This window comes from Pezoporus wallicus, unplaced genomic scaffold (genome assembly GCF_028554395.1).
Source record: "Pezoporus wallicus isolate ANWC-B61680 ecotype Strahan unplaced genomic scaffold, APGP_CSIRO_Pwel_v1 contig_6275, whole genome shotgun sequence".
In the NCBI taxonomy this organism is placed as follows: domain Eukaryota; kingdom Metazoa; phylum Chordata; class Aves; order Psittaciformes; family Psittacidae; genus Pezoporus; species Pezoporus wallicus.
Window position 1 is genome coordinate 1,252,400 of NW_026636901.1, and position 26,753 is coordinate 1,279,152.

General features: G+C 38.2%; 1 protein-coding gene across 1 annotated transcript in view; it reads right to left on the reverse strand.

The window, feature by feature from the left end:
- The window catches only part of VPS13A (vacuolar protein sorting 13 homolog A), a 107,732-nt gene extending 87,604 nt beyond the window's left edge, over window positions 1-20,128 (reverse strand). The window contains exons 1-14 of the mRNA XM_057402133.1: window positions 20,027-20,128; window positions 11,538-11,581; window positions 11,080-11,122; window positions 10,011-10,106; window positions 9,625-9,726; window positions 8,874-8,983; window positions 8,469-8,528; window positions 7,344-7,403; window positions 7,039-7,119; window positions 6,537-6,594; window positions 4,798-4,925; window positions 4,477-4,583; window positions 3,653-3,824; window positions 3,238-3,300 (exon numbers count right to left, since the gene is read on the reverse strand). Of these exons, the coding sequence (XP_057258116.1) occupies window positions 3,238-3,300; window positions 3,653-3,824; window positions 4,477-4,583; window positions 4,798-4,925; window positions 6,537-6,594; window positions 7,039-7,119; window positions 7,344-7,403; window positions 8,469-8,528; window positions 8,874-8,983; window positions 9,625-9,726; window positions 10,011-10,106; window positions 11,080-11,122; window positions 11,538-11,581; window positions 20,027-20,126 (1,224 nt within the window). The 5' untranslated portion in view covers window positions 20,127-20,128. The remainder of the gene's footprint in view (window positions 1-3,237; window positions 3,301-3,652; window positions 3,825-4,476; window positions 4,584-4,797; window positions 4,926-6,536; window positions 6,595-7,038; window positions 7,120-7,343; window positions 7,404-8,468; window positions 8,529-8,873; window positions 8,984-9,624; window positions 9,727-10,010; window positions 10,107-11,079; window positions 11,123-11,537; window positions 11,582-20,026) is intronic.
- Window positions 20,129-26,753: the final 6,625 nt, after the last annotated feature.

Below are 26,753 nucleotides of genomic sequence, written 5' to 3' on the forward strand. Positions count from 1 at the left end.
ATTTTCTCTTTAGCTCTTACCACACCAAAAAAAAGGAAAAAGTCCACAATATTAGACTGTGCTCTACACTACAACAGTGCAATTATAAGGAATCATTAAAAATACATACATAAGCAATTAAAAAGCCAGCACAGGCCAAATTTTAAATGATCCCTTTATTTTTCATTTCAAGATAGATGTCCAAAGCAATAATAAAAAAAAAAATAAAAAAATTACTCTTGTAATACAGTACTTACTCTAAGGAATACAGAAAACTGCTTCTGGACCTGATATATGTAGCTGTAACAGCAACGAAGCACTCCCTCCTCCCACATCCACTATTTCAACAACCAGGGACATCCTGTCTGATGCCAATGATTATTCCAATACTGGGTCCTCCAAGAAGTGCAAACTACATCCAGACTTGAGCACTGAAAGCTTGGCAAAAGGGACAGCAAATGACCATCAACTGATCTAAGAGACAGAGGAGTCCTCAAACTGTAGTGGACTAAACAAACCAATTTTTTTTTCTTCATGACTACTATGATCCAGAAAGACAAACACTTGCAGATAAGCCCTGAATTTAGAGATGCTCTAGTAATTGTGATACCCAAAGTGAGTGAGACAGAGATCCCTTCTCTGAAAAAGCCCAAGACCTTTCTGCAGCACAACTAGGGAAAACAGCTGGCTATAAATCAGAATTTTAAAGGGACTTGTCACATCTATCCACCTACAGGCCAATGGAAATCACCATAAAAAAGTAAAGGCTTCTGAACTGATGCTGTTGATTCAGCCCAGAGAGATGATGCAGATGTCATTTTAACAACACAAGGCCTCAAAAAATTTGAACAAAATTCTACAAAGTCCTCTTTATCCAGGATACCAAGTCATTAAGCAGATGTTACAGTGAACAGTTCAAGGAAAGAATGGACAGAGCGTTAGAAACAATGACTGTTAAACCCTTGAAATCAGAGGTTTCTAGGACACCAAAGAGCTGGCGTTGAAGAACTACTACCATGGAAAAAAAGTAGTGACGCTCAAATCTATGATTCTCATTGTGTCTGAGGCAGCAGCTGACACTACAGTCTAAGGTAACAGAGGCTACATAGAGAAGGGAGGGCAACTGTACTTCTGCAAGGATGAAGAAAACATTTGTGTAGTACTGGAACCAAAGATATTTCCTTAAGAAATCTTGATGAGCTTTCCCTGTCCTCCATTTACAACAGTTTAGTAATGGATACAGTCACAGTCTGTGGAATTATTCAGCGAGGTAAACTGTTTTCAATAAAAGAAAGGGAGAACATCACCCTGTATTCCAATTAAGGTGAATCATCTGTAAAGTCTTCTCTAGATTGAAAGCACAAAATTTCTCCAACACAGACTTGACACTTGGCTCACTGAAGTTGGTGTGTGGTACTAGTGATAAAGATTATAAAGTGGCCTAATGTAATATGGAATGGGATATATAAGGAATATAATATGGAATGGAATATATATGGAATGGAATATAATGCTCTTGCTACAAAGGTCCCAGAAAATCAGATGGTACGGTGTTCGCAAGTGTGAGCTGTAGGCATCTTAATTTCGAAGTCTACAGAAAAGAAAGCCTTAGAAATTCAACTGTAAGGTATGTTTTTAAGAAAATAAAAATGCTCAACAGTAGGATCCTTTATCTGTCTTTACTCGGCCCATGTCTAAAGGGTGCTCCTTTAATTTTCTAGTAGACTCAAGGCTAGCTGTCAGGATACCAAGCTAGTAGCAGATTTGCCTCTTACAAGTCCTCTGAGACCTGGTAACAATGAGAGGGCTTCTGACTGATAGATTGAGGTAGAACACAGTTTAGAATCACTGACTGATTTCAATACTTGGAAATAAATTCAGAGTTAGCTAGCAGACCCTGTAAGATGCTTTTCTAACACTTTTCAAATACAAGGCTTTTTTAAAAGCCCAAACAAATGAAAATACATTTGCTTGCAACCTATCATAAGCATTACAGAAACCTATCTTAAAACTCAGGACTGGAAAGCAGTCGGGAATGCAGCATGGTCACACTGGAGAAAAGACAAATAAAACTAGACAGGAAATACTCTGGGATCTCTGTCACCTTGCAAAAAGTAGGAGGAAGAAGATAAAACCAAAGAAACTATGTGTCACAACATAAAAAACATACAAAAATCAAGCAAGAACTAAAACAAGCAAACAAAAAAAAAAGAGAATCCCAAAAACTTCTGGTGAAAAGCACACCAGGTCAGCCAAGCATCTGAAAGGGAGAGACATGAACCTGTCTTCTGGTTCTGTAAAAGTCTGAATTAAAATCATACAAGCATCCAAATGTGGTTGTATATACAGACAACTAGAAGGAAAAATCATATTCATATATTGCCGTTTAGAGTTTTGGTTTAGAACCACCATATCTATCACTACAGCTTTCATGCCATACTTAATATACTCCACACACACAGAGAAGGGAAAAAAAAAAAAAAAAAAAATCAAGCACTGCCATTAAGAAATTATTGACAATCACGAAGTTTAATTATCAGTACACTATTTCAGATTCTAAATATCGTATTTTGTTTACTTTTAGTCACATTGATAATTAATGGAGAAAGGTGACTCTGCAGGTTTCAGAAAGCTTATACAGATTTTTACTTCAGTCTCCTGGAATGATGCTCAGGCTAGTACTGCACTGAAAATTAAGCAGTATATTAATCTAGGAAAAACAAGGCTAACAATTGTAACTACTCAAGTCACATTGTCTTGTCTAATTGCGATTATCAACTTAAATGTATTCTGCATTTGCTGTATTCCGAATTATTTGCAAACAGTAACAAAAGGTCCACATACTACACATAGAGGTGTTCAGCCTACATAACAAGGTATCAGGAAGAAAGAAATATACTAACAGTCTGGGTTGGAGAGTTGGGGGGGGGAAGCCTGAAGCTTTGAGTATAATTGCTTCCAATTTGACTTACGCCATCATACTTTGACCGTATTTTCCACAGTAGATGTTCCTCACGAAAAGTGGAAAGAAATTTATCCCAGATCAGTTATTCTGAGGAAGCAGAATATGCAGCTATTTATTTTTTTCTTAATTACAAGCTGAAACTTACTATGCCTTCCAATAACAAATGGGAAACACAAAGAAAATAGACCTTATGATGCACAACTCTATCACTAAAACTCAAATGCATCTGCCTAAAATCTCCACAACCTTGTGCTGCAGTTATTCTTAGATTCACTTAAATGATGACATTTTACCTCAACTTCTGCTTGTTGCCTTGCTAGAGTGATGTTAAAAATATCCAAGGCCTTTTCAAATTCCTAGAAAGAAGGTGAGAGATTACTTTTTTACAATTTCATTTGGTTACGTTTTATGGCTCAGTTTTACAGGGAATGACAGTAAACAACTTTCAGTGCAAGTTAATTTGCTCAAGCTGAAAACTTAAATCTGGAAAAGCACATCAGCTTAAGTTTTCCTTCACTGCAGTTACTAATTTAAAAAATTATCTAGTATGTTTATTAATACTATTCACAGGAAAAGGTACTGATGAAGTTGCAAGTTTGGGCACTGAAAGTTTAACTTAGCACTGACTTTTATGAACATATAAACATTTAAGTCTAAGGAAACAGCAAGGAGAACAGTATTTATGCCTTTAATGGAAAAAAGGCTAACCTCTAATAATTTTAGGATTTCTTCATTAGGTTTTTTTGATGTTATCTTTGTTTTATACATCTCTTTATAGCTCTTCACTTGTTTCCTATGATGCCGAATATGTTCCCATGACCACATTTGGAGCTTAGGTTGAACATTTACTTCAAGGATGCCATAAATAACATATTTCCACCTAAAGCAAAGACAAATGAAGTATAGCTCGCATTTATTTTTGTGTATTGAACAGACACCTAGAGCTATGGAGACTCCCACTAAATACAACTTCAAGTTGTAGAAAGTAAAATCCCTTTTCTAATAATCACACTTCTGATCAACAGAGGAACCCAAAGATTTTATTTTTCTCCACAAAGTTGACTTGATTTCTATTTCATGAAATTAAAAAGCAACCTTCTACAAAAAATGGCCACAAATATGTGTGTGTGAATAATTAAAGCATATTTGTAAGGAATTTTCTGAAAAGAATCAAATCTCTGCCATCTGTGTTGACAATGTTTGTCTATTTGCAGATAACAGCTATATACTTGTAATAGTACCTAACATATAACACAGTGTCCTTCATTAAAACAGAGTTAGGATATTAAAATCCAATTGACTTCAGTTTCTGATAATGATCTTTAAGGAAGGCTTTCAAATATCATGTCCCCACCCTTGGTTTGAGATCCTCACCATTTTTTTTTTTAAACACCCTTAGTTTCAGAAAAACAAAGAAAACCCTTAGTTTCAGAAGGAAGTGAGCTCTAATCTCCTCTGGTGAGAAACAATCACTTGGCAATTATTTCAAATTAATAACTAACAAATTGTTTACAAAGTCTGAGGTAGCCTACCATGTCTTGGCATTGTTGTGCAATGGAGCATCAGGTCTGTACTTCCTATATGGCAGATTTCGAGTCATCATATCAATAGACTCAAGAAGCTCCATAACACTGAAGTACTAAAAAAAACAAAAAACAACAAAAAATCAAACTGTTATCTTTCTGAGAACAATGTGAATCAAGCTTTTCTTTAAAAAGAAAATAATTTACAAAGAAAAACAAGACTAAGTAAATCGATTCTCTGTTTATTAGAAAATCTCAGACTGCTTTTCTTATTCTTGCAAACTAACATTTTTACCACATTACATCTAACTTCAGAAAAATAGTTTATACCTGTGGCTTGTTGAATTCAACAGTTATATCCTGTAAATTTACATTTAAATCCATTTTTGGTGAGGAAAAGTCAACATCAGATCGAGGATTCATAAGGAGTTTGGCTCTAGCTGAAATTGGGCGGAATACTAAAAAACATAAATTGACATTAAAAGTGCAATTAAATTATTTAAGACTGCTATAAATGATACATAATGCTTATCAGAGCTAAAGTTATGACAGATTATTAATTTTGAAATCCTAGACTTCATCAACATATCTTTAAATGTAATACAATCTACACTCAATTTCCAGTTTCATTCTGGCAACATCTGTAGAATAAATCCAAGCCCAAGTAAGCATGAAAAAAAATTAATACAGATCCCAGATAAAGCAAATTACATCACATGAAAAAATACTGAGAGCAGAAAGTTTTCATCTGTTCCTCAATTCAGTAATATCAGGCATTCAAAGCCATGTCTAGATCAGCATTTCCACTGTTTCAACAACTGATCTAAGAATAATAATTCATGTATTATTACATGAATTTGCATAAATCCTATTTTTATCAAATAAAATATCTTTGATTTCAACAGAAATACTGATAGACCATCTACATAGCAAATACTCTAAATTCACCAAGGGGTTCATACAAATGGAAACAGACATTTTTGCAAGATGAAACTATGTTTACAACAATTACTTCTGTTTCATTTTAAGCCCTGTATTTCTTGACGCTTATTTACTTTTAGCTGCACATTTTCTATGGTAGCATTTCTATTAATTTTCTCCCTATATTAATTTACTAATCTTAATTTTTCATCCTTCCTATGTGTAAGCATTATGTTTGCATTTGGATCAAATTACAAAAACTTTAGACAACTGATGATGTTTTAACTTATTTTCTTGTAAAATAAAGAGTCAAAACTAACAACTGAAAAAAAACAGGTAAGAAATCAGAAGAAATTATTAAATAGTTCCCTGGCAAAGCAGGTCTCTGTCAAAGCAAGAGACACAGAAGGTTTCCCTTTCAGGCAAAGGCAGCAAGAAAAGCCAATGAACCTAACAGTGCCCTTTTAAACCCTGGCTATAGTGAACTGAGGACTTGCTTGCTAAAGAACAAGGCACTTCAATGGCCATTCTGCCTTGTAAACAGTTACTAACAATCACACAGATGCACATGAAAAATAAAACCCATGTATTTTCCACACAATGAAAAGTAAATAATCACCATGTTTGAGTGGACCCAATGCAACTTTGGGACTAAAGTAAGCAACACTCAAAGCAATATAATGTGCAATATAGCAACTGTAAAAAATAAAATAATGTTGATGTTTCAAAGTTTTGTGATTACTGTTTCCACCTCTAATGAAAAAAGATACACTTCACATAAGGCAGGTGACCTCAAAAATATTAATCTATTACTCAAACCAATCTGATTCAAAAGACATAAATGATGCACATATTATTGCTAAACTTCTTAAAATAATGAATTACCAGTGAATGTGAACAAGGAGGATTTATGTATGATATTTCATTAGAATGATATATGACTCAAGACTCATATTTTAATCAAAGCCCTTCTGAGGCTACATATAGGGTACAGTATTCACTGTCAGAGAGACGGATATTCCTGCCAAAGAACTAAACTGCACTCCTTACTAAGATTCCCGAGTAACAGCCAAAGTAGCAACCTCTGAGAGGCATTAAAAATTAGAAGCAAGGTATACATGCATTATTACAAATAAAGTACCACTTACCAAAATCATAACCTTCTGGAATCACATTGTGGCTGGCAACTCCATGTTTTAAGTTAACCTACATACACCATGGAGTTAAAAACAAGTTGTGTTTTTATTTCATTATAAAGTTTTAAAACATAAAATGTTAGCCTTTTAATACAGGTTTCAGATAATCCCTCTGATAGTCTAAATCAAAATACTCATCTATGTTTTAAACGGCATGAGACTTCTATTTTTAGCTGATAAAAATCACTAAACAGTGAGATTACCACGTATTGTGTGTAATTTTTGTAACTGGCAACGGGCTTTTTTTTTTTTTTTAACTTCCTCAGATAGGTGGTGTACTTCCATCATGTAAAAATCTTAAAATTCACTGGTTTTCCTAAAAAAGCTATTAGTAACAAGACAATTCTTGAGGACATTGATTAACATAAATAGAAGCAGAAATGAATGTAAAGCATTCTCTATGCTTCACAGTATGAACTAGAATACTAGATACATTATCTCATGCTTTCCTTACCAACGATTCGTCACTACCACCATGGTAGAACATCTCCGATTTCACATTCCAGTAAGCAAAAAGGTTATCCAGTCGTACAAGCTGAAAATACAACAGAACTTATGTATTAATACCTACAAATTTTAGATTCATAATATGGATTTCATAAAGTGTTGATGAATTAAATATTCAGAACATCCCCTGAACACTCCACATTCTTTTATTTTAGAGCCCATACAGTGTTTTCTTGATCTTACTTTCCATGGAAGGAACTGTAATTTAGCTTATTTTAGTAACAATTCTTTATCACACAGTTTATATTGTACCTTGTAGAACAACTTGGCAGTTTCATCATGTAAACATGGATTCCAATTCTGATCTGAAGTCTGGAATGAAATTTAAAAAAAAGTTATTCCAGTACCTGTAACACATCAACATATTATCATCACCAAAAACAAACCAGAAAAAGAGAGGAACATCATCATAATTAAACCGCTCTGAAAATAATGGGTCATTCTTTTAAGTGGAAACTTGATAAGGCTACTTACGCCCCCAAACACACACATCTAACCACCATGACTGCTAGGCTACACATAAGAATCAAAAGATTCTTTAAAAGTTCTGTTTTCAGTAGTGCAATTCTTTTCCTTTACACCAATATTATTTTTTGGCAGGTTCTTCGGAAAGAGATAAACAATTGACTATAAGTTTTTTGTAATTCTAGAAGTAGCATTTTAGCGTGAGCCCAAAAGAAACACTATGTGCTAGTATAGTTTTTCAAGAGTGAAATAATATTTTTTTTTATTCACTATGCAAAACTGTTTAAAGGAAGGGCAAATACCTCTTAATGTGCTGGGAACAAGCACTCATAAGACAACTATTTAGTTCAAGAAAGTAACATTTACTTAAGACATTTTATCAGTTACATAGTAAAAACTACTGAATCAGAGCAACTCGGCAGAATAAGCATACTGCTGCTACAAGGTAGTCTTCTAGAAAAAAAAAAAGCATATAGTCTATGATGACTACTATTAGCACTTCAAAGTGGAGCTTGCAGATCAAAGAACTGAGCTCCAGTTTGAAACAAGATGCCACCCTCTTTCTCCTTTTTCTCCCTTAACCAATCTCAAGTAATGACTTCCTTTCACAGTGCTCAAGGCAGTTTCAGTAAAATATTCATAGATATTGAAAAACCCCAAACCTGGTATTTGGCAAAAATAAAGTGCAGCAGGCAGAAATATATTAATTTATTCCCAAAAGTCTGTTTTAATGCTAGCATTCAACCTTTAATGGCACCCCACCACAACATTTATGCTGGACTTGATAAACCAAGTAGTTACTGTTGTGGATTGCTCATGATTATAGGCAAACTTTCATTAGATATTATGACACCAGAACAGTACACAAAAACATAACTTTCAACATGCTTTTAAGATGAAAAATAAAATTACCTGCAAACTTAGGTTCTGAAGTGAAATCCCAAATGACAAGGGGTTATTCCTATTTGTGATCTAGCAGAGCAGGGGGAAAATACCAAAAAAGGATTACCTTATGCTCCAAGTTTAGATTTGGAAGTAAACAGACAACAATTAAATATATATATATATCACAGATCTGACAATTATATCTTATTTTGCCTGACACATGCTTGTAAATATCTTCATGCTTCTGTGCAAGCTTTTAATCAGTCTTCATTTATAAGGTGTTCTGGGGGGTTTTTTAAAACTATGAAATTCCCAGAACTTTACTAGAATTCCCCTGACAGGGAAAGCAACTAGAAGAAATGAAATCAGATGGGTTCCTAATTTCATGTTAGAGTGCAGAACCTCTTATGCTGAGACATACAAAATACTTACATCATCTTCATAGCGAATATGGATGTTGGAAATCTTCACCTGAAGATTTTTGATAACCTGAGTGACTAGTTTTTCCACAAAAGTGTCTTGTTTCTCTTCTTTTGCTTTATCTAAGTTAAAGGAAAATAATATTTTGTTTGCATTAAAGTACTTTAAAAATTACATTAGAGAAAACAAAAACATAAGAGTTTGTATGATATTTAAATTTTCTAACACACTGTACTCTAGTTGTATAGAAATGTCTTTTCAGTATAATCCATAAAAATTATAGTCAGACTAGACAGTTTCAGCTTTATTACTTCCAGCCTGAAGAATCAGGTTGTTCAAAAATATGACTTGTACCCACTGATACTCAAGGTGGCCAATACATATTTCTTGAAAGTACCAGCAGTTAAATTCAAGATTATGAGACTTTACACGTATCAAAGAACAAATTAAACAGAATCTTTAAAAAGGTGTAATTCTTTACTATTAGAAACGAAGTTAAATTGTTTCTTATGAAAGAACAGGAAAATAACATCAGGCAACATATGACATAAACAATAGTTCAAAAGCCTTATTTACATCAGATCACGTCAAAGCTTGAACCTTTTGATTTTCAGGATGCTTGCTCTTGTATTGATGGCAGCAACAACTAAAAATCTATGACTAACAGATTTTTAAGTATCAAGAGGAAAACAGGAATCTAAAACACTTTAAGTGACAAATTGAAAGAAATAGCATTATTTTTATTACCTTTTCCCACTCTTACCTTGGTCGGCTATTTTCTGCTTTGCTTCCTCTATTCTTTGTAATTCCCTTTGTCTTGCTTCCAAGAACTGCCTGGCTTCTTTTTCAGCATCATATTTTACACCTAAATAGACAATGTAAAAAGGTTATGATACAAAAAAATAAATATATTTTTAGAAGATGCTGTTTCAAAAGCAGTAATTTTCATGGTTTGTTAATAGCTGCATAAGATCAAAAAAATAAGGTGACTAAATGTAAACTACTCAAAGACACCCCATTCCCATTATCTAATTGCATTTGCTAGGACTATTTATCAGACAAAAAGTTCATGAAAGCAGGATCAACCCATTCCAGATTCCTTTGAAACCACATCAATCTATATTTGCTTTTTCCTCTACATTAACTTACTGGCTGTAGGCACAATAAGCAAATAAACTCCATCAAGAACTGCCTCAACAGGCTGAGTATAAAGGTTTTGCCATGGAATCTGTAAGTTAAGTTGACCTATAAACACAAAAGAAAAAGGTTGAGATATACAGTTAAATAGTTGACTGGAAAATAAAAATATTTAAAAGGTAATTGACATTTAACCACAAAACCTCTGAACAATTACTTTATCAGACAGAAAAAAAAACAGTGCAATTGAGGCACATGTCCTTTAGGTTATTTGTTTTACACAGGACACAAATGAACATGTGGCAAGTTTCTCCATGAGCAGAATTATGAAGTATACAGGTCCTCTCTTTTTTCCCCCCTCGAATTACATTTCTTACTCCTAACAGCAATCTCTCCCTCCTTGCAAACCTAATGCAGCATCCTCATAAACAAGCAAAGCATGGGCAGCTTCTATATGATCAGCCAGCTAAATACTCCCCAATACATATTTTTCTTTATTTTTCTGTGGAAGAGAGTCTTCAAGTAGTGTGTATGTTTTGTAAACATGGGGAGTGTCAGGTTACAGAGTCTCTGACTCTTCACAAAAGTACTAATTTTAATAAACTATGAAATCAGTCAGAGAAAACACATACTTCCAGGGTAGATTAAGGGAAATATAACGGCTTTAAACTTAGTTTGCTTTAAGAAACCACTAACTTCTACAAAACAACCAACATGCAATGAGAGAACTTCCCATATTAACAAAAACAGGGAAGGAGGATAGAAAAGGACGTGGAAGGCAAAATCCTTCTGAGGGATGAGAACTAGCCCTGATCAGTTGCTCGTCTTTGCTGTGTTGGGTTCTTATCAATATTAAGCTGATTAGACAGACTCCAGTATATTTTAACTTCGCCACCTCAGCTTAAGGAAATGAGCTGCTTCAAACGCTTTTTTCTTCAGAAGAAACAAACTTCAGAGTGTACAAAGCATTCAAATCAAGGAAACGTGGTAAATTACTTGCTCAGCATGCCTAGGGTGACTTGCAAGGAAATGCAGTATGTTTAATAACTCCTGCATGAGTGTATGGTGAAATGTAACTTACCAATATGTCCCGCTATAACTTTAAATGGCACATCCAGCTGACTCTGAAAAAAAGTGGTTTAGGACATTAAAGCTCATTTCAGCAACTTGTGAAATGGTCCCATGTTAGAAAAAAAAAAAGATGATAACCTTAAAGCTAACGAGTTTACCTTTCAACCACTGAAAAAAACCAATATAATGGGACAAGTAAGCCATATGTTTGCTTTTGACCTCAATACATTCTTTCAGCTTTTCAGGGTTTGCTTTTGAAAAAAAATAAAGCTAAATGAAGCCAGCATACACCTTCACCTTTAAATTTAATCTCAAATTAATTAGGTAATCCAGACAAGTGGAGAGGAAAAAAAAAACCAGTAAGTTTACACTTAAAATACAGTGTACCTTAAATATGAGCCAAAAAAACACATAAAGCCCAGAAGTTCAAGAATCATTTTTGCAATAATTTTATTTTCACTAACTTACCAGTGCATTTTCTTTTATTTCAAGATTCTTAAGTGCTACAGCTCCTAAAAAACAAGAAGCCAATAAGTAAAACTATAATAAGCAAAGTAGTTGTGGTCCTCGCTAAATATCCCAAAGCCTGAGTCATTAGTCCCTGACCTGTGCTACTTCAACTATTTGCTTTAAAAGATACCCACAACCTGCACCTCAAATACCCATGAAAGGTTATTAAGAACACACTGCTCATTCATGCTATAAAATAGTATCTGCTATTTTCTGATGGAGTTTGCATGTCCACGGGAAAAAAACAAAAAAAATCTAAGATTCTTAGAAACGTTGGAAATTACTGCCAGATTTTGTAAGGACACATTTTTAAATTAAAAGTTTGCTTCTTTTTCCTCAACCATCTGCTCCCTGTGCTTGTGGAAATCTAGCAACATGAAATTTAGAGTGAATTTTTAGCTCTCAAAAGATCTTATATTTGCAAGATGTATTTATAGGCTTATAAAAGTGCACAGGAAGCATGTCAGTAAATCCAATTTTTTAAATGTCTATAGATAACAATAATTCCATACCCTGTAAACACAGAAAATTTGAATTTGTATGATTTGATTTTACAACATACTTGGCATCAGACACTTGCCATACAAAAGGAACATTAGAAGGGACCAGGAAACTCATGGCATGCACACACTCCAAAGCAATGTCTTCTGCAAATTCTACAAGAAGGATGGAACACCTGCAATGGTTACCTTCAAATTAGTTGTATAATGTTAACACATGAACATGGAACAGACACCTTATACAGCTTAGCAGTGGCATAAATAAGATTCAGGAAACCAGAAGCAGATTACAGCCCTGGAAATGAATACAGTTTGAGATTGCAAAAGAAGATTTGATTGACCCAATAATGCTTTCCGTTGAGGGACACAAGTTAGAAATAGCCAAACATAGGGGCAGACAGGAGCTCCAACTGCAAGGAATATCCTTGCCATTGTACAGTGTTGATGGCATTAGACTAATGTTCAAAGTACCACCAATTTTGTGAAACCAGACCCTAATCTCAAATACACATTTATTAGAACAGCTGGCTCAAGTTGTTGAACTGCTGTGGAATCGCTGATCAGGTAAAGTAATCTATCCATCTTGTAGTACTCATAAAATACTATAAAGTTTTTAATTATTTAATTTATTCATTGCAACAATCTATTATCACTTTACAGCAGAATTCTATACATCTGGCACTTGGTACCAGCAGCATCTCCAGACAAATACTATATGCAGAAGGTAATTTTTGAGAGCTAGTGGTTCTGCTATTAAGCCTTACAACACACCTATGCTGTACAAGAACATAAGGGGGAAAAAAAAGAAAAAAAAAAAAAAAAAAAATCAAAGGATTTCCACAAAGGATTTCCAGCAGTAGTCTGTAACTACCCTAGTAAGTGTAACTAGCCTACGTAGTTTGTAGGTAATAACAAGATGACAAGTTTTATATACCATTGGGTTCAACTCTAAACTTACTCCTTGACAAAGTTGATCTTAACACTCATTAGAGAAAGTTTCATTATATGGGAAACACCAAAAAAAGGGGGAGAAAAAAAAAAAGCCATTTGCTTCTCCAAGATGACATCACTAAATGTAATTGTATTCATGGCAAATAATTCTAATTGTATGTAGAGCAAATGTTCAGGTTTGTAACCAAGTTACCATGCATAGCATACAATTTTTGCACATCAGTAGAGACACGGTAAAAAAAAGTTCACAGGCAAACTCTAAACATGACACACAAAGCAGTTTAACTGGGTTTGGTTTCTTCACTTTCATTGTCAGGTAAGCAAACATCACCTTATTTATCAAGGGTTTGGCACATGCCACATTTCAGCTGAGGCACTGTAACTTAAGCTGCAATAATTTGGCAACCCTAATGTTTCTGAAAACAAGGTACTGTAAAATGAGTAAGGATTATTATCTCAAGCATTTACAAACAACATTTTGTCGTAGAGAACTACAGCTCATTTTAGCTGAGCACATTGTTAAGGGCAGAGAATAAACGCAGTATCAATAGTGTTTCAAACAAGGCAGCTTTGACAACTCTACATGAAATGCTGGGAGTGGGAAGTTGGGTAAACAACTATTCAACATTTTTCCTATACTTATGGTTTTACAATTAGTAAGTTTAAAGGTTTCAGCTAAAATCATTAGAAGAGGTAGAAATCAGGAAAACTTCAATCATCTTAATTTTCATATAGAACTACTGAAACACATTCAATAAAATATCAGGGTTTACTTACAAAAACCTTGATTGCGAGACTAACCACAGTGAATAGATTATAAAAACACATCAAAGGCTCCTACTGAAGCACTATATTTTATATACGCATGCAACCCTTCCTTTTCCTATACTTGAGATGGAATGCAAAAATGATTGACTAAACATTCCTGCAAACAAACATGAACTATTTGCAAAGTTAACATACCTCACTGGCAACCAATTCTAACACTCACTATTTGAAATGCAGTAACTGACCATGTCAGTATCTTCTTTCATTGCCAAAATTTAACCCTCGCAAATAGAAGCGGAAAATATCAGGGAACAAAGGGCTGTTACAGGACATAACACAGCTACTTTTTTTACTACAATTTTACTGTCTTGGAGCACTGCCAATAAATTTTAATTGCAAGAATTTCAAAATGCATTAAGATGTGGTTGTTTGGCTTTGTGGGGTTTGGGGTAGAGGGATGTCGTTCCCCCTTGGGGGCAATTGGTTCTTTCCTTATTTTGACAACATAAATGCAGCCAGATAAAAGCCCATTTGATGGATTAAAAAACGCCCAACTAAGCAACCTTGAAAACTGTATGGAGTGGTATAAATATCTAGGATTAAACATGCAGCCAAATCAATAATAAAACCCAGAATGTTTATAAACACCTATAGCACAGTCTAGGAATTATGTAGGCTATGTTATAAAGCAAATTCTTAGTGTTCTCTGGACACTGTAAATAATTGAACAAAATCAAATATTTGTCAAAATTGTGGAACAAACAGGTTTGTAGTTTCAATTTTAGATGAAATTAGATTGCATGAACTAAACATCTATTACCAAGGACTTGTCTGACAAGAACATATCTATGAAATAAAATAACACTCAGTAAACCATTTGACCAAAGAGGCTTAACTGAAATTGCTACAGATGTCAACAAGAGCTGAAAAGAGGGAAGAATATTAATCTACATACAAACCTGCAGATTTAACCTATGTATTAATCCCATCTCTGCTGTCTTGTAAATAAGAACAAGGCAGAAAGAGTGAGGGAGCAGAGAAAGCAGTCAAGAGAGAGAAGAAAGATGACAGGCATCAGAAACTGGAAATACCTCAGCTGGTATTTGACCAGTACCAAACACTTCCACTGTCATGGTTTAAGCCCAGCTGGTAACTCAGAATCATGCTGCCGCTCGCTCACTCCCCCCTTTCCTTCCCCCTCGCTCCCAGAAGGATAGGAAGGAGAATTGAAAGAATGTAAATCCCATGGGTTGAGATAAGAACAGTCCAGGTATAATACCGAACTATTACTACTAATAATAATGATAAGGGAAATAACAAGGGGAGAGAATACAAAACTAAAAGGGGAAAAGGAAAGAAACAAAAAACACAAGCGATGCACAATACAGCTGCTCACGACCAATAGCCAGCCTGACATGCTCAGTGAGTGATCTGGGCCTTTCAGGTAACTCCCTCCAGTTTATATACTGGGCGTTACGTGCTGCAGTATGGAATAACCCTTTGGCTAGTTAGGGTCAGGTGTCCTGTCTCTGCTTTCTCCCAGAAAGCCCCTCTTCATTGGCAGAACATGAGACTGAAAGTCATTGATCAGAGTAAACATTACTTAGCAAGAACTAAAAACATCGGTGTTACCAGCACTGTCCTCAGACTTAAGTCAAAAACTCAGCACTGCACCAGCTACTAAAAAGGAGAAAAATAACTGCTACAGCTGAACCAGGACGCCCACTCACACATTTTAACATAATTCTGCTTTTTAGCAACAGTGTTACCAGCTTCTGAACCCCTTTGGTTACTTCATACAAATTGCTGCTTTTGCCTTTTGTTTGTGTTCTTAATTCTTTCCTCTTTAAGAACACCTTCTGGAGACAAGCTCCAAGTTTTTGAGGATGACAGTGCCTGCCAAATACCTGCTCTATTGACATCTACTGTAAAATAGGTCACGAAAGACAGCACAAAGTACTAGATATTCTTCATTCCTCAATAAATTCAAATTGTTACTATGTAGGGGACAGATTGCACCTACTATATACTTGCTCTGCTATATCTGAACACGGCATGCAAAAGTAGTCATGTTTATTATAATAGGTGTAGCCATAAAAAATAAATTAAAAAAGTGCTTGTGTGCTCACATATTTGTGTCAATTATCTGCCTGTACCATCCTACTAACATAGCTTCCCCCTAAGAGACACCAGCTATTCAAATAACAAGTTGTGTTAAGTAAGATATGCTTGAGACATTACCTAATAAATAGGTGTGCCAAGTCAACTGAGAATTAAGTATTTAAAAGGACAATATAGAAGGTCTGACCATGACACGGAATGAAAAAGTTATTTAGGCCCAGTCAAAAGAAAATAGCAACATGGTGAAAGAGCTGATCTCTCATCCTGTTTGGAAACCTCAGCGTCACTTCACTTCTCAGAGATAACTGTCATTACTTTAATCATTTCTTTGGGTACTGAAATATAACTTTATTAGGTCTAGAGCAGGCAAAAATATGTAACTTGTCTAGATACTTCTCTAACCCATTTACCTGAGCCAAGTACTTTGACATTTGTTAACACAGCTTATTGAAACTATCAGAATAAGAAGAGGTTTAAAACACTATCTTTCCCAGCATCAGCCATTAAATAATTATCCTTGATGATAATTCTTTTATTCTGCTTCATACTAACAGAATTCTTAAGGAAAAAATAATAAGCTTTTGTTCCCTGTTACATTGTTTTCTGAGCCTTGGCCTTTCCAACATTGGCCTTACCTATTCAAAGTACCTTCTTTACTTGCATAGGCTCTCGTATGTCCTCCCTTCTGCATTGCCTTTTGAATTTCAGGTTATTCAGTTCTTGCAAATCTCTCAGCCATGACTCTGTTCCCAGACATCGCATCTTTCTTTAGTACTGAGACAGTCTGCATTTTTACCCTTCAATCTGAGGTTGGGGTTTTTTTTAAGAGGCAAAAAAATAAGTGCTCATGTATGTTGTTTGGAGCAGTTTCATCACACAACTTTACTACACAGATTGAATATGGATAGATTTAATGTGGCATGATGAATTCTCTTATTATGCAAAACTAAAAAGCTTGTTCATTAAAAGGTCATTACTAAAGCTCCCAAATTTGCAGAAGCTGAAACTATATAAAGTTAGTTTTAATCCATATAACCAGAATCTACCAACAGGTTACCACTCTTGATTTAAAACATGTTAGCTACGAAATACCACAAGGACATAATCTGTTCCAGCATCTAAAAAAACTCCCTTGGTTATTTATTCATTCAGAAACAAAACAAAACAAACAAAAAAAAACTTTTTAAAATTTAAGATACAGATTTATAGTGGGGATGCAGTGCTATAGCATCCAAAAAGCACTGGCCATTTGTTACAGATAGAAAACATCCCATTTAACTGCTATCAAAATATTTAATTAATTTGGCACAATCTGATTTCAAGACTACATGATTTATGTAAAATTTAGCAAGTTTATGACACACAAAAACAAGTACTATATAAAAACACAGAGCTGTTAATGGAAATGCTTTCAGAGAGTGCAGGAAAGCACAAAAATTTATTAAGTTTACATGAAATACGAAGACAAAAAATAGTACTATTTTATTAAAATGATAATAATTTAGTTCCGTAATTTCAGTAATTAGGAAGACAATAAAATTATCAGTAGCATCTAGATACACTGAGTGTAGGGATCTACTAATCAGTGATGGCCTCCATATAAATACAGCAGTCCACTGCTATTACTACTGTTAACTGCCTTTTAGATAGAGGCATGCAATTTTTTAGTCCTCCAAGATCTTTGGAACGAAAAAAACCACATTGTTTGAAATGAAACATTAAACACAGTTGAAGTTGCAAATGCAAGTGAAAGCATCATGCAGCAGACGAGTTAAAAATAAACCTCTATAGGTGATCCTTCAGCAATGCTACACAGTTAGGCATCTCAGAGCAAGATGTAGCTTCATATACCAATTTTCATGCTAAGCAAGTGCACAGACTAAGTAGAGAAAAACTAATCTTTTCTCTAGTACAAAGGCACCATTCTGTAGAAAAAGGAATTTAAAGAAAAAATATACTAAAGCCTCTAAAACATTAAAACTACTTGAAGAGGAAATAATGTAAGAGCGCAAAATTAAGTTCCACATAGATAAAAAAACGTAACAGCCCCATATTAACACTCTACAGTTAAAACCAGTGAAAACTATTTAGGATTTTTTTTTTTTTTTAAATGAGAGATCTGATGTGCATCTAGTCTGGTAAGAGCTGCCTCGTAGAACCATAACCTGCCAAGAGTAACCACCAGCAATCTACAGCACTGGAAAAATAAGGTTCTACCTCTTTGTAATGTCTAAACATTACCCAAAATATTTAAATGTTCCATATCTTAAAGTTCCTTTCTCCAGAGAGGTACAGAGGTCAGCTTAGAGTGCTGCTGACAGCTTTATAGCGTTAGTGTCATCTTCATTATTATTAGACAAAGCTGCAGGTGTGAAGCTGCTGTCCTTATACTGGTACCAGGCCTGAACAATAGCAACAGCAAGAAAGATGGAGGGAGGGAGGACTATTTATTCTATGATTCTATTCCCTGCCCATGGCAGGAGGTTGGAAGTAGATGATCTTAAGGTCTTTTCCAACCCTAACCATTCTATGATTCTATTTTACATTATCTTGCTTGCCATTCTTGAAATGAAAGAAGAAACTAGGATAACTTAAGAACACAAATGGTGTGTTCTGTACACAAATTATTCGTTTGATACTGTGTGTTTCAGCAAAAGTGCAACTCATTCTTTTCAAACAAGACACATACAACGCACAGTATATAACACATCAACGCTACACTGGGCCTTACTGTTACAGATCAAGGACTACTACTTTTTATCCAGCAGTTACATGTGCTGTCACAGTGTTACAACTCCATACAGAGACTGAACTTTGCAAAGATCCCAAAAATTCCCTGACTAACTGAAGGAAAATTACAGCAGAGATGAAACCAAACAAGGACACCATTTCAGAAAATAGATGCATTAAACAAAAATGTCCAAGATGCAAAAAAAATCTGATTCATAAATATGAGTACCTAAGACTGGAATTGTACTTCAAGGATGCTTCACACCTGCAGACATATGAACATACATGTAAAAAAACAAAGAAAAACAAAAAAAAAAACAGCAAATGTCCATCTCTGCTTTTGCTGATGCTGCAGACACCCAGAATGCGCATTCAAAACCCAGCCAGGAGTGGTCACTGCATACACATCTGTCAGTTGTGTGGGTCTTACTCTTCTTAACCTGCCTTACTTTGCCCAGACGCACAGGAAGGAGAGATCTTTGCTGCTGTTTTCTTGTACTTACGTTACTAAAGGGACCTCCACAAAACAGAATACTTCCCCTCCTTCAAAACTGGCATACTAATTGCCATTCTACAGACTATTCTACTCGCCTAGCACGGCTGGTCATAGCCTCTGCAAACACCTAAGACAGTCTCCATTCCTGATACTTCAACGCTAAAAATGACAAATATTCTAGACCTACTGATGACAGGACCAAGAAATGGAATGTCACAGCTGTTCGCAGAGAGGCTGCTCGCTCCCACCGGCCCACCACCGATACTAAAATATTATCAAAACCCCGTTTGTTTTCAGTTTCTTATTTCTTGATAGGGAAAAAAGTCGGTCCGGTTTGGCGCTCAGCAAGGCCGTGTAAGACTTCCCGCCAAGCCCTCCCCTAACTTTCCGCGAGTGCCTTGAGCGCCGCTCGGACCGAACCCTCAACCTCCCCACCCAGGGTACGACCCAGCCAGGAATAGGCAGCAGGGGCAGCTCCACGAGGAAGAATTCACCGCAAGCGGGCATTCACACACCCCCAGCGCTTCCCCCACCCGCTGCAGCGCCTCCCGGTCTCTCCCCGCTGCCGCACCCGGCTGCTCCACGCCCCCCGCGGACACTTCCCTGCCGCCCGCCCCCACAACTATTTTTAAGCTGCCGAGCAGGTGGAGCGGCGGCGGAGCTGCGGGCAGTCAGCCCAGCGCGGTGGCGGGGCGGCATCGCCCGCTCCGGCCCGACGGGCCCCGACGCTCAGGGACCACCGCCTCGGCCTCCTCCCTGCGGGGGCGAGCAGGCAGCTAAGCGAGGGTGCTGAAGGCGGAGGCGGCGGGCGGGCAGGCAGGCTGCTCCCCAGCGCGGAAGGGCCAGGCGGCGCGTCCCGCCGCGGCGTGGCAGCCCCCTACCTCCCCAGATGCCCAGCTTCAGCTGGGAGCTGTCCAGGTTCACCACGTAGTCGCCGAGGAAACGGTTCAGGACGTCCACGACCAGCGACTCGAACACCATCCTGTCCCCCACTGCCACGCCGGCGGCAGCAGCACCAGCGCGGCCCCCGGACCGCCAGCTCCTACCCGACCACTGCCCCTCCCCCAGCCCGAGGGGACGGAGCTGACGCCCCAGCCCCGCCCTCCCCCCGCATGCGCCTTGGGCCGCTCTCTGTCGCGCAGGCGCGGTAGCTTGTTGCCGACTGCAGGCGTGGGAGGGCGTGGTGCGCCGCGCTGCGCCGCGCCACGGCACGGCCCGGCACGGGGAGCGGCGGGGCCGAGGTAGGGCGCTGGGAGGGAGTGGGGAGCAGGTTGACCGGGAATAGGAACCTCCAGGTGTGCTCGTGGTCGGTCCGAACGCCATGCGGTGGTTGCACACTGGCCGGCAGCTCCTGCCCGGGTTTAGGACGTCAGTCAGCTGGTCCAAGGGGTTCAAATGGGATGGCCGTTACCATATTTTTTTTTTCTGTTTTTTTTCCCCCGGCTTAAGCCAGTGTAGAAATTACTGCAACTGAATTACTGTCGACGACACCAAGCTGTGTGGTGCAGTCGACATGCTGGAAGGAATGCCATCCAGAAGGACCTTGAGAAGCATGAGAGGTGGCCAGTGCCAACCTCATGAAGTTCAACAAGGTCAAGTGCAAGGTCCTACAACTGGGTTGGGGCAACCTCAGGCACAGCTATGGGTTGGGCAGAGAACTGATGAAAGTACTGCTGGGAAGAAGGGCCTGGGGGTGTTGGCTGATGAGAAGCTCAACATGAGCTGGCTTGAGTGTGAAACCAGCCATATCCTGGGCTGCATCAAAAGGAGCATGGCCAGCTGGTCAAAGGAGGTGATCCTGCCCATCTACTCCGCTCTCATGAGACTCCATCTGCAGTACTGTGTTCAGCTCTGGGATCCCCAACACAAAAGGGACATGAACTTGCTCGAACAAGTCCAGAGCAGGGCCACAAAAATGCTCCAAGGGCTGGAACATCTCTGCTATGGAGACAGGCTGAGAGACTTGGGCTTCTTCAACCTGGAGAAGGCTTTGGGAAGACCTTAGAGCAGTGTCCAGGACCTAAAGGATGCCTACAGGAAATCTGGAAAAGGACTTTTTACAGAGGCGTGTTGTGACAGGACAAGGGGGAATGGCTTTAAACTGACAGAGGGATGGTTTAGATTAGACATTAGGAAAGAAATTCTTCACTGAGGGTGGTGAGGCACTGACACAGGTTGCCCAGAGAAGCTGTGGCTGCCCCAACTCTGGAAGTGTTTAAGGCCAGGCTGGGGAGGGGGCTGTGAGCAACCTGGTCTGATGTGCGTCCCTGCCCATGGCAGGGGGGCTGGTACTAGATGGTCTTTAAGGTCCTTTCCACCCCTATCCATTCTATAATTCTATTATTAGCATAATGACTAAACCAAGTTGAATCTTGGTACTTCTCCAAAGAGTTTGACTCTCACACCACTGGGATGTGGTGAATCAGACTGCAAAATCTGGGTCATGTTTGCCCTGAGTGACTGTGTGCCGATGCCTCCCACGCTCACAAGGTTCTTGTTCTGTCACACAGCCGCAGTGCATTTCTTTGATGATGACAGGAAGAAAATAATTTATATCCAACTTGTTCCTGGAACTGCAACAATTAGGTTTTAAATTAAGTCAAAAAGTTTCATTGGTAAGCAAAACCCCTGAGTTTTTGCAGCATGCAGTATTGGGTTTTCATGGCACATTTGCGGGGACAGAGAGCAGCATTTCTTAGAAGAAACTGGGTAGTGCCCTGTGCCAGACAGCCCATTTGTGCCAGCTCCAACAAACCCGCTCCAGGGCACAGCTGGGCTTCTCAGCAATGCTTGTGGCACCTCTGTGATAGTGTATTTAAGAAAGGGTGAAAATTGCTGCACAGCAGCTGTGAGTGAGAGGAGTGAGAAACAGGAGAAGCAGCCCTGCAGACACCAGGGTGAGTGCAGAAGGAGGGGAGGACATGCTGCAGGCACCAGAGCACAAATTCCTCTGCAGCCTGTGGTGCAGACCATGGTGAGGCAAGCTGTCCCCTTCAGACCATGGAGATCCATGCTGGAGCAGATATCTACCTGCAGCCCATGGAGAACCCACACTGGAGCAGGTGGATGTGCCCCAAGGGAAGCAGCAGCCCATAGAGGAGTGGTTTTCTGTCGTAACCTTGTGGCCATAGTTAGAAGTCTGTAACATCTGCAGACTTACCAAGGCAAGAGAGTTCAGAAGAAATCTGAGCAGTGTTCACACAGAGGTCAGGATGGGAGGTCGTCAAGTCACCTTCAGGGTACAGGGCTGTCCTCTGGTACAGGACAATCACAGCCAGCCTTCTCAGTCCCGTACTAAGAGTTCAGGGAAGTAAACTCGCCCATAGAAGAAATAAATAAAAGATTTTTCTTCTTGGTTTTGTTCTCAAAAACTTCTAATTTACAGGGTCTAATGAAATCATATAACTTTAGACCTATTCCATGTATTTTCATGTACATAAATATGAAAATTCTCAAGCTTGTTTCTTCAGTGTTGCAGGTAGTGCTTTCAGAATGGCTTTGGCACAAAACAGCATGAGAGGTGGTGAATTAAAACAGGGCGCACTGTGAACCTCATTAGTGTGTCACCAAACCCCACCAAACATTGAATTCTGTCAATCTTACAGGGATGTCAAAATGTATGAACTATTTCATAAACCATTCTAGAATGTATTCATAACTACAGTAAAGCCAGACATCACAGGGATGCTTTATTTCCAAGTCTTTCAGAGACACACGGTTTTGAGTGTTCTTTGGAATCAGCTGAATCATGCTGGAACAATGTTTGCTCTAGTTACACAACCTTTCCTGAGGACAAGGTGAAATAAGTCCTAAACTACTTCAATTATACATGCAGCAATGTACTAACTGCTGTAAAATGTAGTAAGCTTACTCAGTAAATCCATAGTACTGACTTTAAACTCTTCAAAACTAGAAGAGTCTAAACACTCCTGAATTTTACATCTGTTCATGATACACAATAAAAACTCCAAGGTCTGCTTATCAATAAAACATTTCATCTCAATTTCAAGGCCAGTTCTTGCAGTTGTAGCAACTAACTAGAGAGTAATGGCATTCTTCCTGCCATCGTCAATGAAATGTGTTCAGTGGTTTGGCAAAACAAACACTGAAAGTTCAGTAGGCTTCTGAATACATTCACCAGGAAGATGCTGATCTTCAAGTTTTGTTCAGGAGACTCCTAGCACTGTAAACTGTGTCTTTTCCCTCGTTAGTTGTAAAATGCTCTCTTGTTGATGTCTGCTGGCAAGAATTATTTGTTGCTTACATCAGTACCGCCAAGAATGTGTTTTTGGTGCCTAAGTAACTGCAGAAGTCTGGCCCTATGTGTGAATGGTTACTAGAAATAGAACACAAAGTAGGAGGTTCCTGCCTTAACTGAAGAGGTGCCATATGGCAAAAGAAAGGAAATTGATAACATTGTGACACTAAGGACAATAATTAAGCCCAAGTATATTACATCCACACTTTACCCATATGATTCAGTATGAGCTTTTTCATTTAGGTTAATGTTTTTCCATGTTTATGGTTTTAATTTTGTAGTTTGATAATTAAACTATATTATTGTCATTTTTTATGGTTACTAATTTGTTATTGCTTATGCTTTTTGTTTCAGAATCATAAAGTGAGAATTTTGTTGTTTTTTTTTTCTTGTTTGGGGTTTTGCGTATTTTTTTGTTTGTTTATTTTGGGGTTCTTTTTTTTTTTTTTTTTTTTTTTTTAGGAGAACAGGATATTTCTGTAGAGGTTAGGTATATTAGCCAGGTTGTTACAGCATTCATTGGTCTTGATAGAGGAATAAAGATCTGGAATTCTTTTCTGGAGTCAAGGCATTTCTTGGCAACTTGGAGTTCTCTTGTGAACTACAACCTTTGTTAGCTGAAATTCTTTGAGTTTAACTGAATGAGATTATTGCACATAATATATAGTCAGAAGAAAACATGCTAAGTGGAATTGCAGTCTAACATAACAGTAGACAGAAGAAGTTTTTCCAATATATTTCACGTTTTGGCAGTTGTCATTGATTAAAAGATTTGATGAAGTACTATACTTAACATTTAGTTTACACCAGATTTCAGAATTTGCATTTAATTTTAAATTGGGTAAATCATATATATATCTATTATAACTGAAAGGATTTTGGAGGTCTATCCTGACCCTTATGTTTCCAGTGTAGATAAAATACATTGAAATGATTACTCTGAAGAGTTCTAGCTGAAAGAAAGAAACATGAAATAAAAAAAAGGCAGCAGCTGGTAATGCGCCTTAAAAGTGGCACTTCCTGAACAATCACATGCACTCTGAGTTGGCTTCCCAAACAGCCAGTGTTTGCAATAGCAATTTTTTTCTACTCTCTCGTTTTAGAAGAGAAGCATTAATGTCATTGTAAGTGATCCTCAGATCAGTGAAGTAAACAGAGATGTTACCACTGATTCCAGTAGAAATGGCATCGGGGCCCCAGCAGGGCAGTTCTGAATGCTGGGAATACAAGTAATCTGTTTGCTGTGACAGATTTACACAAGAGAAACCCATGTTAGTAAGATTGCTCATAGGTTACACATGCTATTGACAGAACTGCTCAGGGTACACTATCTGCTATTTTGCATAACCCAGACCTCATTTTGACAGAAGTGGCAGCTAGATATAACTTCCTTAATTTTAAGAAATCACTTTGAGAACTCATAGGCTATCTTGATCTTTTTATTCACTCCTAGCCTTTGTGGGTGAAGTATGGCTCTGTTCAGCTGCAGTGTACATTCCTACTGTGCTGCACAGAGAAATACCCACAGTGTGCTGCACAGAGAAATACCCACAGTGTGCTGCACATCCTGCACAATGTGTGGCACTTTGCTTCTATTTCTGTTTCTGCTATCTGATTGTTAAACGTATTATTTGTGTTTTAATTAAATACAAAGCACTAGTCTTCAGTGAAGCCTGTACTCCCTATCCTGCATTCAGACATCTGTTGTGCTACTGAACATCAGTCAGGTAATATAGTTGCGCGGTTGCAGGTCATCGTGGTTTAACTCCAGCTGGCAACCAAGTACCACACAGCCCCTCTCTCACTTCTTCCCTGCTGGTGAGATGGGGATGAGAATCAGGAAAAGGTAAAACCTGCAGGTTGAGATACAGACAGTGAAATAATTGAAATGAAGTAAAATGTAATAGTAATTGCAATGAAAAAGAGAGGAATAAAGCCCAAGAAAGACAAGTGATGCACAATACAATTGCCCACCACCCCCTGACCAATACCTAGCCTGACCCAAGCAGCGATCTGGGCCTTCCAGATGACTCCCCCCGGTTTATATACTGAGCATGACGTGCTGTGGTATGGAATACCCCTTCGGCTAATTTGGGTCAGGTGTCCTGTCTCTGCTTCCTCCCAGCTTCTTGTGCACTTCCTCAGTGGCAGAGCATGAGACTGAAAGAGTCCTTGATCAGGGTAAGCGCTACGGAGCAGCAACTAAAACATTGGTGTGTTATCAGCGCTGTTCTCAGACTAAAGCCAAAACTCAGCACTGCACCCACCACTAGGAAAAAAAAAAACAAAAACTATACCAGCTGAAAACAAGACAGAGCTGTACTGTTGTAATGCTGAAGGTTAGTAGTAATAGTCAAATGGTAGTTTTTATGCTAGATTTAACCTGTAAGACTGTTTAGTCTGCTAAATGCACTTCTCTAGAGGTTTGGGGGTTTTTGTGGGGGAAAATGTAGGAAGGGAGACGAGAGAAGTCAGGTGTGTGGTGTCAGATCTGAAGGTCAGTATGTGGCTAAATATTTTTTCCTCTGTTTCAGTTGGCCAAATATCGTGACTTAACCCTAGCTGGCGACTAAGGGCCATGCAGCCACTTGCTCACTCCACACTGCACCCACAAGCACACCCCAAAGAATGGAGGAAAGAATTGTAAGAGTAGGTGAGAAAACCTGTTGGTTGAAATAAAGACTATTTAATAAGGAAAGCAAAAGCTGTGCATGCAAGAAAAGCAAAGCAAGGAAATCATTCACTACTTCCCATGGCAGTCAGCGATCTCCAGGAAAGCAGGGCTCCCCTGTGAGTAATGGTTACTTGGAAAGACAAATGCCATAATTCCAAATGTGCCCCTTTCCTTCTTCTTCCCCCAGTGTTATATGCTAAGCATGCTGCCATACGATCTGGTATACCCCTTGGGTCAGCTGGTATTAGCTGTCCTGGCTGTGTTCCCTCCCAGCTCCATGTGCACCCCTGTGGAGACAGTGTTCTCACAGGAGAATGCATAATTGGTACATAAACTCTGAATAATCCTGAAAGATACAGCAAGGCCATGAGAGGCCCAAAGAAGCTTAAGCAAGCAAGATAAGAAGAAGCTGGAATTCACTGAGTTAATGAGAACTGTGGACTGTTGGCAAGCTTTCGAGGTCAAGTTCTCACACCTGTGCTTAACCAATTATATGTTAGTCACTAAGGGTCTTCAAGACATGTATCCAATCATAATATGGCAAATCACTGTAAGTGCATGTAAAAAATAGTATATAAGGAGTTAAGGCTTTGTAATAAATTTGGCAATCGCTTGATCACATTGATCGTCTACTGCATTGTTCGTGACTCCCGTGTCAACACACCCCCAGCCTGCT